The 11,500-nt window shown below is 40.3% G+C and overlaps 1 protein-coding gene across 2 annotated transcripts in view; it reads right to left on the reverse strand.

Moving 5' to 3' along the window:
• PGAP1 (post-GPI attachment to proteins inositol deacylase 1) overlaps positions 1–10,788 on the reverse strand; it is a 36,693-nt gene extending 25,905 nt beyond the window's left edge. For both annotated transcript variants that reach the window (XM_040603366.1, XM_040603365.1), the window contains exons 1-5: positions 10,575–10,788; positions 6,053–6,206; positions 2,451–2,626; positions 1,632–1,803; positions 414–574 (exon numbers count right to left, since the gene is read on the reverse strand). In XM_040603366.1, coding sequence (XP_040459300.1) covers positions 414–574; positions 1,632–1,803; positions 2,451–2,626; positions 6,053–6,206; positions 10,575–10,700 — 789 coding nt within the window. In that variant the 5' untranslated portion in view covers positions 10,701–10,788. The remainder of the gene's footprint in view (positions 1–413; positions 575–1,631; positions 1,804–2,450; positions 2,627–6,052; positions 6,207–10,574) is intronic.
• Positions 10,789–11,500: the final 712 nt, after the last annotated feature.

Genomic DNA, 11,500 nt, shown 5'->3' on the forward strand with positions numbered 1-11,500 from the left:
GAAAAACAATACATACAAAAAGAAGGCTTCAAGCCAGAGCTCCCTTTTTGTAATTGAATGAGCAGTCTAGATCTATAGTGCGCATCTGTCAGTCCCCACATATACATCTCTTGCAAAAACACAGGAAAATAAAACCTGGGTTCTGGAACTGAAAAGGTGCAAGAAGGTGGTGACAAGAAACAGTACCAAGTGGCAGATGATTCAAACCAACCCCAACACATACTCCTCCAGAAGACGCTTGTTTATACTACATCAACTAGTTATGATTTTATAACCATACACTATGTAGTATTTTCATATTCAGTTATACTATGCTGCACATACAGACTATAATCAGACACCAATCCATGCATTACATAAATAGCTATCTAACATAGCTCCATGCAAAACCTAAAAACAGTTTGCTTTTTTACCACAACGGATAAGGCACTGTCATGTTGACTCGATCTTGGTAGAAAAGCCAGTCCTGAACGAACTTGGTAATCTCTGAATCCTCCCGCCACAGAAAGGGTAGTTAAATTTCTTAAATCTTGGGCCTTTAGAATCCAATGATTGTTTACAGCTGTATAAAAATCTATAAAATGAATTATAATCAATCACAATTTCTGCATAAGTCTATTTTATATATAAAAAAGCTATAGAAACATTTAATTAAAAGTTTCTGTAAGGGGCCCAAGAGGCATTCAAGCTCTGGTTATCACTTTTGATTCATATAAGGAATGAAAATTACTGTTGTAACCCCAAGGAAGCAGCAGTTGAGAAAGACAGATATAAGCTGAGCATATACATTGTTAAAATAGCAAACCATAGATATATTTGAAGGACAGCCATGGTCCAGAAACAGTCAACAAAGAAGAAGCATTGCAGTGCAATCAATTGTAGAAAGTAGAATTAACACAAGCACAATAAATGAAATTCAGCAGCTAAAGATAACCCACTCCTCTCAGATGCCACAGAGAATAATGAAAAATAACTGGCTATTCCCTCTCCTTCACCAGTTCCCTCAATATCTACACAACTATCGCCGAGCACATGTATTTCATCACCACAGTCAAATCTAGCTTTTCAAAAACACATACAGTACATGCATAATGATTATAATTTATTTTTTATGCCACAGTTATTTAGGTGAGCATAAAATATGATCTACCTTTTGTGTAAATATATTGTATGAAATATAATTTTATATCTACATTCCATATTCTCACTGCCCCAGCCTTTGGGCATGACAAACATTAAATTTAGCAACATCCACAGAAATAACACTACTTAGCCAATTCATGTGATAAATAAATCTATTAAAGAGGTCACGTTTTAAAAAAGAAAAATGTCATTCACTGGAGAGCTTACAAGTTTAGTAACATGCTCTGCAACTTAATAAAAATCACAAATTATTGAGAGCTCCAGGCCCTGTACAGAAGCTCAATTCCAAACAATCCATTTTATATGACACTTGAACTTCTCTTGGTACCGTAGAGCTCTCTAACAACCACCTAAGTAACAAAGGAATAGATTAATTACAGTAGACAAACCAGCACATTTTTGCTTTTGATTTGCAAGAATCTCACTTATTAATGCTTGAGAGGATCAATAAAGAAATACGACATAATTAGATAACCTGTAATACTTACCAGTAAGGTATTTATCTAAAGGCATTACAGGTGCAACATGAGGTGTGGCTTGTGTAATGAGGAGGTTTATCAGCTCAGGCTTAAAATTCTTCAGAGTAAGCAATGCTCTTGCAATAAGACCACCCATGGAATGACCTACTATTGCAACACTGGTTGGTGCGAATTCTCGACCCTTAAGCAAAGAGCAAAAAGTAATCAGACACATCCAAAATAGATTTGACATTGAACTATGGTTATCAGCTGTACTTTATTCCCCCCCCCAAAAAAAAAATAATTAACTTATATCCTTTCAAGGATAATATTAACTAGTATCAACTTGATATGTTAGCAACTAAATTTACATTCATTTTGTAATCTCAAAAAACGTGCTTAGCATGGAGTTTCCAGCTCAAAAAGAAATATTATATAGTCTGTGTAAGCATAGGAAACCTAAGCTTATTTTAATTTCTGAGACTCCTAGGGACATAGGATATCAGAGAGCTTTCCTAGAGAAAACTGGATGTAAGGTGATGCTATATTAATATTTTAATAAGCTAAGGAAAGTTTACATGTTTACTACAAAAAAGCCTACATTGTGCATGAAAATATTTACTTAGAAACACAATATAGAACGTAATCAAAGCTCTGGGATTGTCACAAGCATTAAAAACCTATTAAAGAGCAGCAATTCTCTATTGCACTATTATCACATTCAGTTATCTCCACACATTACTAAAATCTCCCTCCCTTATTCATCATCTTCAGTTTTTCAGCAAAAAAGGCAGCCCAGAATTCCATTCCCAAATGCAAGTACATTATTCAGCATACGTCACTACTTACCCTGTACAACTTCAGAATTACTTTTATGCATTCATGCACAAACTTGGTCTGTCGTTGTAGACTACCACCATACAATGCAACCAACTCCTCATTGAAGTTGACGCTGAAGAAATTAAAATGATACTTGAAGTCAACGTCTTCCGCTTTTCTAAGTGCAATGGAGCCAAGAGAACGCACTACAAAAGAAACCACAATAGTTAGAACAGTCTAATAGTCACTGCTTCACACCATCATTAGTAGGCAAACACATAAATATATAATCTATTAAGAAAAAAATGTTATCTTCAATCCATTACTCATCTAAAGTAATTCATAAAAGTAAGAAACGGATGAAAAAGACGTCCAAAAGCAAATAACCTCTTTTCTAATATGCAATCACAGTTGTTTTACAAAAACAGATTTGAAAAATATAATTACATCAAAAGTATCAGCCAGTCACTGTCAGAACTGAATCGCAAAATGAGAAAAGAAATAATTCTTTCCTATTTTTCTAAAAATCCCTCTGAAAAAAAATTATTAGTAAACATATAACAACAAGAGCTTTCAGAACAATGTGCAAAAGAACAAATCTGATTAAATGAAAAGGAAGCTTGGAGCAAGTTACCAAGAGCTGCGTGCTATACTTAACAGCAGTTAACCACACGACCTAGCTTACCGCTGACTACAGAGATATTTTATGTCAGAAACAAACTTATACAAGATCAAGGATTATGTTCCTCCGTCTGAGGGCTGCTTTCCTCAGCTCATTTGCACCTTCTTACCGCCACCAGGACAAGGCGGCAAAACGACCATTCTTGACTTCAACTCCAGAGGCATTGCTACTGCTAGGCTTTCCCAAAATTCCTTTAAAGATCATCAACTCTCAAACAACATTCCCAAATACCACCAAGATATGTATATAAACCAAATACCAAACCCTAAAAGACACTTTTCCACCTGAAACCTTGAGGGAGAAAATCTTGTATTTACACGGTCTTGCTTCTGACCTCTCTTCTCCATCCAACCTCGGCTGCTACTTATTACAGCCTTCCGAGTGCAGAATTGTCCCTGAGTTTCCATGGAGACATGGCAGGATAGGAACAGCAATGGCTGCAAATGGAAAAGCATGGCAGGAGAAAAAGAAAATAAAAGGCAAAGTCCCAAAAGCGAGTATATAAAACAGCTAATGGTCACCAGAAAGGTCTGCCCAAATCCAGCACACAGGAGCAAGATTCTTCCAGAGTGCAACAGTGTGAGATCTGCAGCCTGCAAAATTCTCCTTCCGGACAAGTATGTGACAGAAATTAACACACCAAGCAGTTTTCAGTGAAGCTTGTAAAATAGGAAAATAACATTTATGAAATACTTTATATGTTCGGACACCCAAGCAGGTATTATCACCATGATAAAAACTGTAAATCTAATTTCACCAATTCTATCTAAAGCTAGTAAGTGGTAAGAACGCATTCATAATGGTTTGAAAAGACCTAAACAGTACTTAAAAGATCAAGTATCTTATCACAACTTTACATCTTGGAGGTCATGGTAAAGAGAACAAGAACATTGCCAAAGATCGCAAGACAAGCATGTGACAGACACCTAAGTTGAACTCAGGCTCTCAATTCTCCCAGTCTTGGGTTCATTTCCAACAACTACACCAGTACATCCTTTACTCAAAGTCTGAATTTTGTACATTTTAAAAGGTTCATTTTCATGCCCATGAAAGCTGATGAATTAACACGTTTCAATAGTGTTTCTAACACATCAAAATCTCCTGAAAGGAAGTTGTAGTGCAGTGGGTATCAGTCTTTTCTTCCAAGAAATGGACTCAAGGTAAGTCAGGAGAGTTTTAGACTGGATACTAGGAAAAAAAAAATCTTCACTGAAATGGTTGTCAAGCACTGTAACAGGCTGCCCTGACAGGGAAGTGGTGCAGTCACCATCCCTGGAGGCATTTAAAAAATACATAGATGTGGTGCTTACAGCCGTGGTTTAGTGGTGGGCTTGGCAAGTTTTAGGTTGATGGCTGGATTCAATGATCTTATAGGTCCTTTCCAGCCTAAATGATTCTATGAAAATAACAAGCCCAGCAAAGGCAGCAACAGAACTTCTGTCTTCCTTGCTCAGCAAATATGGATTTATTTTAAACAAGTATGAAAATAACAATAGCAACACCTTCTCTGTTCATCTAGGTATCAGAATGAAAGTGTGTTATCCCACAGTAAATTCTGAACACAATATGAATTTCCATAAATTCCACAACAAACCAAAAACTATTCTGAGCCACTGATTAAGGCTGAACGTTTTCACAAAGATTTTGAGAAAGGCACATATTACTTATTGCCAGTTTCCCTAAATCAATTTCTCAAATAAATATTTAAATTTTTACTGATCTTAAGCAGCACATCATATCCATAGCAGGTAGTACTTCTATTCACTTAGTTTAAGTTTTTCTTCAGATACTCCCTTTTGATTCCTAACATGCCCTGAAGGTATCATTTTATTTCCCACATAACAATGTACTGCCATTGTTTTAGACAGAGCATGAATTCACAGATTTGCACAATTACAAAAGTCCATATGGCATCTCTCATGATCATTGTGTTGGTAATCTTTTTTGGATGCTATTGAGCCTGAAAATCTGTAGGGGTTTTCTGGAAGCATGAGTTGGTAAAATATTTTACTTTGTTATAAGCTAAATGAGTATGTCCTCAAAGAAAACAACTTTGTAAAGGTTCTCTGAGATAATTTAATCATCAAGTTTAGTAAAAAGATAAGGAAAAATTATCACAGTGAGACATCAGGGTTTAGACTGCGGTGGTTTTCCCCGTGCATACAAATCAATTTTGTTCACATCATGGAGTATTACTGTTTCAAGCACATTTTAGAGAGCAAAAATCACTGCCTGACAAGCCCAGCCTGGAAGGAATACCGGATACCTGCATAAACACTTAGACATAATACCTCATGTTCATCAAACTACTAACTTGAGTATTTACAATGAAAAATAATAACACTTTAAAACCATTACTTATTTTCATTTGGAGCCTAGAAGTTTAAGAGGGAATAACCTGGAAAACAAAGCAGGCTATGTGTCAAGTGGGAAGATGACCTTAAGGGAAAAACACCACCACATGAAAAAGTAGGAATTAATGAAGCTACAGGGCAAGCCATAAGATGATGCTTATTTCTATAGCACGTAATTACTTCACAGATGGTAGCTTGTGCAGTTTCTTCTAATCAAATTCAGGTCTCGTGTTATTTGGCATAACTGCACTAAACGTTGTTCAAATCAAAACCAACTAGATGTTTGCAATCAAAAATACAGCAAGGGTGCAGTGCTGCCATAGTACGGCCTAAACTGTACTGTTTCTGGCTATCAAAAGTTAAAGTCTCACTCCAGAAAAATATTATAGCTGAACTGTTCAACAGATTTCAAACAAAAAGAATGTATTTTGACTGCTTGAAATTAACCATGGACTTACAAGGATATCTACACCATAATATTGTCAGTCATTGTGACTCTTGTTGATACTATTTCAAACAGAAAACTTCTTGCCACCAGCTGAAGTATAAACACAAGAGCTGTTTGTAACATCCCTGTAACTTAACTAAATGCTTACCTTGTTTGTAACTGCCAGCATTCCCAGGAAGAAAGAGAACTGGAATTCCTGTCAATAGGAGATTTTTGTTTTCTTCGGCATAGTTCCCTTCTCCATAGAGATAGAGCTCATATGCTGGGTATCGTCTGGCTATTTTCTTGGGTAATTTTATTTTCTGTTGAAAGGTTTAAAAGAAAACAAATACCTTGCTTATACTGTGGCAAACAAGAAGATACAGTGGCTATCCAGTCGTTTAAATGATCTGGCTTATGTTTTACCTATTAAGTTACAGTCATATAATTATGTCTACAGAATAAAAAATTATGACTACAGAGTGAAAAACGGGGGTTTGCTTAAAAAAATAATTAAAAATAAAGTATCAAGCATTTTGTTTAAGTAGGTATTACCATGCATACTTAGTGGCTACACTTACTTGAAACCGCTATTGACTGGCTTTGAAACAAACTGCAACTGAGTGCAACTATGTATCTTTTAAAGTTGCACATTCATCAACTAAATCCAGACTTACACTACAGAGGAGGAAAAAGAAAAAGGAAAAGGAAAAGGTACGGCCCAACCCACTTCTCCCAGGTCACGAGAATTTGAGACCAGAAACTGGGGCACCTGAGTGATCCTAATTATTCCAAATGCTCTTTAACAGCTCTGGAATCCTTTCCAATACCATTTAACTCGGAACAAGGATGTGCTACCGCACCTGATGCCAAAGCTAAATCTCAAGAACACAGTTATGTAGGTGACGGTCAGATGACAACTACCATGTCAGGGTAAGTTACAGATGCAACGCGAGTTCTCTTAGGTGATTTTTACAGAGTTGAAACCTGCAATGGGAATTTAAACAATAGTAGTAACCACCTTAATATGGCTCATCAGAAAAAATAAACCCATGATACTTTGGGGGCTTTTTTCTTGCTGTTTTTAGAGTTGGTTTTGTGGCCTAGTGATGAACCACCTGGTTTTGTAACAACTCAGGATCCAATTTACACAGTCAACTGTCGTCTTAAAGAAGGCCGTATTTCTTGTTCTAAAACAAAGAAGCAAACAACTGACCACCTCACCTATCACATAACATAATCATAGGATTATGAATTCCCAAAGAGGAAAGAACAAAATCGCTTTGAACCTGAGGGCTAGGTGATGGTTAAGTCTTAGACCAGTAAGTGATGACTCTGAGAGCCATATGCCACTGGTTTAAACTAAATAGACTGTAAGTATGAAAACGTTTAATTAGCTTCTACATGGAGGCTGGCTGGTTTATAATTTTGAGTTTCTAAGACATAAATTTTTAAAATGTCTACGAACATGAATACACTTGTTCTAACATTTGATTGCTTATTTTATGACAATTCAGAGATAAATAAGATAATAAAAAATAAAATTATTAAGGTGTAGTTTCTATTTTAAGGAAACACTTCATTTTACACAATAAGATCAAAACTAAACTCAGGTTTGCATCAGAAATCTTCTCTAAAATCGCTCTTAATTGCTTTCTCAAAATCAAAGCATCTTTGTTTTGGATATTTCAGTTGTTTCTCTCAAACCAATCTAGAGTAAAGGCAAGTTAGCTTTAATTTCCTGCCAAAACACACTTGCCCAAGGAATATTTCCTTTCTCCCTTTGCCTTCAAATTGCCATATTGGTTATTGGCAACCTCTTCTTATGATGCTTGATAAATAGATTTAAAATGTATTTTATATAATACATATAAATAGGTATTATATTTTTATAATATTATATATTATAACAAAATACACATACTAGAGGCAGACAGAGTGTGTTCCAATTCCTTCACTGTGAACAAAAGAACAGTTAAGCTTTGTTCAGGCCTTATGTCTTCAGATCATTGTTTCCATGTTCCTTCCCTTTTCTCCAACATCTCGCTTTCCCAACTTCACTGACCTAACTGTCCCTTTCTACTGCTCCTTTTTCAAAGTTTTTTTCAAAAATCTGTGAAAAAATGTTAAATTAATCAGTGTCCATTACTAAACTAAGAATGCCACCAAGATATGTTTATATAACTTCCTGATGGACCACATCAGCTGTCCTTCCATGGTATCTTCCTGGTTCACTATTCTTGCAAACACTTTTACAGAACATAAAATTAACAAGCTGCCCTTCTTTGGGTCCACGTTGAAAGCAAAAAACTACACAATCCATAAGAACTGTACTACCAAAATACTGGTTTTATTCAGTCAATCACAACGCTCAAACATTATAACAAAACAGCAATGCTTAACTCGAAAGGAAAACAGATGTTCACATTCCATGACAGTGGATTTAAATTATGAATTCCCAAGACACTGCTTACATAATTGGTTGTAGTGAGCTATATTAACTTTTTACAATGTCAAACAGGCTTCATTTTTCACCCTGGTTCCCAAAGAAATGAGGCTTATGAAAAAGTTCTCATTATTACTAACTTGTGAATCCCTTACGAAGCACAGCTGAACAGGACAAGGGTAGGTAAAATTCAAACAGTGCAATTCTGCAATACATGCAAAAAAACCCCACCAAAGATGATTAAGTGCAAAAAAAGAAAAAAAAAAGCAAACCAATTCCATTACTTAGCATTAACTTGACTGTGAACTAACCCACCCTGTTAGACACAAAAGAAATTAAACTTCTCATGTTTAATTGCTCAAATCATTATTTGTTTGTAACATGACACCCAACCTGGGAGGACCCGAAATTCCTACCTTGTGATTCTCGTACCAATGTCATCATTGCAAAGACATTAAAAATTAAACAAGCAGCCTCTCAACAATAAAGAGGTACTTGAAAAGTATAATGCCTTAGCAAAAGCAGACAAATTAATAATTTCTCCCGCCCCAGAAGTACTGCTTTCCACACAGTAAAAGTGATCATTCATCAGCAGAGATGGACGAGAGGGAGTGCTGCCAGCCCCAACCTGCATCTCCTGCGTGGAACTACCGCTTACCCTTAAGCCTCACATCTCCTACTGCCACAACAAGTACCTGAAGACGCTTAGAATTTAAGCCGCGACGTAACCAGTAAATACAAAAGATGTGTGGGGGCAGATAAGAATTTCAAGCAACTACCAATAACGTTAGACAGATTTTGCTAGTAACTTTCTGTTGGCTGGCTTCAGATTGAAGATGAAGGAGGTTTTGGCTGCTAGGTGATCTGAAAAATTAGCGCATAGTATTTGGAACTGCTTAAACGATTTTGTTCTACAGCACTGACAAAACAACACTTGTAACTACACCAAGGCTCTCTTTTGTAGGCTAACATAACCATGTCAATGTTAGCAAATGAAGGTTAATAGATCCAAAAATTAACTTTCTGCTTCATTACCAGTTTAGGTACTAAGGTTTAAGATCTTCTTTACTGTGTGAACCAGTTTGCAACCTACTTCAGAACACAGTATTATTTAGAATACTTCACATTTTTTCTAACATAAATTATATCCCAGATGATGCTAAACTGATGTTTAGGAGACAACAAATCATGCTTTGGGATGCTTTCAATAGGACAGAAAATCCCGTAGTAAGCACAACTATTAAAAAGAGAAATTGTTTTCCCACAACAGCGGCATTAGCAGCGAACCTACATGCACTCACATACGTACATCCTCCTGCTCTTAAGCCATAATACTGTGCCTGGAAAATGACAGTTCCATCAGCAGTCCTCTCTCTCAAACTGATCCAAGGTATTCCGAGATCAACTGATCAAGCAGTTTCCGAGAGGCTTCGTTAGCAAAGGAGGGACTTCAGAGAGACCCACAGGCTCTGCCGACGGCTGCGGATGGGCCACCTACAAGAGCTCACAGGGAGGCCCTTGCGCTGCGGGTTCACCAGTGCAAGAAATACACTGGTGTTTGAATCTCAGCTGTTCACTTTTTTGGACACAGCAGTTGCTTTGCACTCTGAAAAAGGACCAAGCACAAGACTCAAGCTCCCGGGCACCCACGGTGCTGTCAGAGAACCCGGCCTGGCCTCTTCCTCCGCAACAGCTCGGGTGAGCTTTTGACAGGTTTTCCCAGTACTACAACAGGCGTTTACCTGTCAGAGAATGGGAAGCTTTACTGCTCGTTGTCCCTTCGCACAGGTGGCAGTGCCAAACCCCTCATCACTTCGCAGGTAGCCAACTTCTCCCTTCCGCAGCCACCCAAGGCGCACGCCTACGTGATGCAGCCAAAGCAGCGCGTTTTCCCGCATGCACAGACCCCTCAGATCGACCACAGCTATTTTTACCCCGTTTCCAGCTTGCTGTTACGCAGAGGCCACCTCAGCAAGTTAGCTACCTCACAAGTTCGGGGAGCGGCCGGGACCACCTGTGTGGCAGTTCTCCGCGGCTGAGCGCGGCCGGGGCTGCCTGCCCTCCCCGGTAGCGGGGCCGAGGGCAGCCGGGCCGTCGGAGGAGAGCCACGCCGGGCCGGGCCGCCGGAGTGGAGCCGCCGCAGGGCTGCGCCTCAGGAAGCGGCTGACGGCCGCGGCCGCTCCCTCAGCGGCGGGCTCTCCCACCTGTTACAGCGCCGCCCGCTCCCTCGGCGCGCCGCACTCACCAGGTACTCGGGGTACTCGTACATGTAGGTCATGCTGCACCGGTTCTCCTCGTAGAGGAACAGCACGTCCCGCACCCCGAGCAGCACCAGCGCCGCCAGCGCCCCGCAGAAAAGCGCCGCCACCATGGCACCCCGCCGCGCCCAGGTGCGGAGCGCAGCGCGGAGCCGCCCGTCCCCCGCTGCCTCTCGGCGCACACAGGCACGGCGGGGCGGGCGGCGCCACCGCCCGGGGGCGGGGCGGGGCGGGCGGCACCACCTGGCCGCCGCCGGCAGCGGAGGGAGGGCGGCCGCCATATTGGCAAGGCGAGGCTGAGGGAGGGCCGTCCGCCATGTCGCGGGAGCCATTGCGGGGAGGTCAGGGGGCGACCGGCAGGCTCCCTCCGGCCGGCAGCTTGCCGGCGCTGCCATGAGAGGGAGGTCAGCTCGTCGTCGCGGCGGTGCGCCTGCTCAGCCGCAGGAGGGGCGCCGGCGCTCGGCCCCTCGCCGGGCGGGCAGGAGCCGGGCCGCTGAGGTGAATGCGCGGGCTGCGGCGCTCGCCCGGCTCCCGGCCCGCCAGCGGTGTCATCAAAACGGCCTTAAGGTTTCTAAGCACTCAGCACGCAAAAGCCGCTGTTGACAGTGGGTCTTTTGGGGGGGTTTGTTTGTTTCCTTTAATTAAGCACTTTTAACAACTTCCCATCTTTTATTGCCGTTAGACACCACGGGACCGCTATGCGGTCCGGTGCGCGGCACGCACGCAGCTGATCATCAGCGAAAAATAATAGTAAAATATTTAATAACTGACATAAAAAACATCTTTTTTTTTTTTTTTTGATCGACAGAGGAAGTGATACTGTCATCAGCTAAGACAAGGGGTAATTACATATGAGGGAAGTACAAAGCAGAAATACACATAGTTGCATTTTCATGGTCTTCACTGCTAAATA

Source organism: Falco naumanni, chromosome 8, assembly GCF_017639655.2.
Source record: "Falco naumanni isolate bFalNau1 chromosome 8, bFalNau1.pat, whole genome shotgun sequence".
Lineage (NCBI taxonomy): Eukaryota > Metazoa > Chordata > Aves > Falconiformes > Falconidae > Falco > Falco naumanni.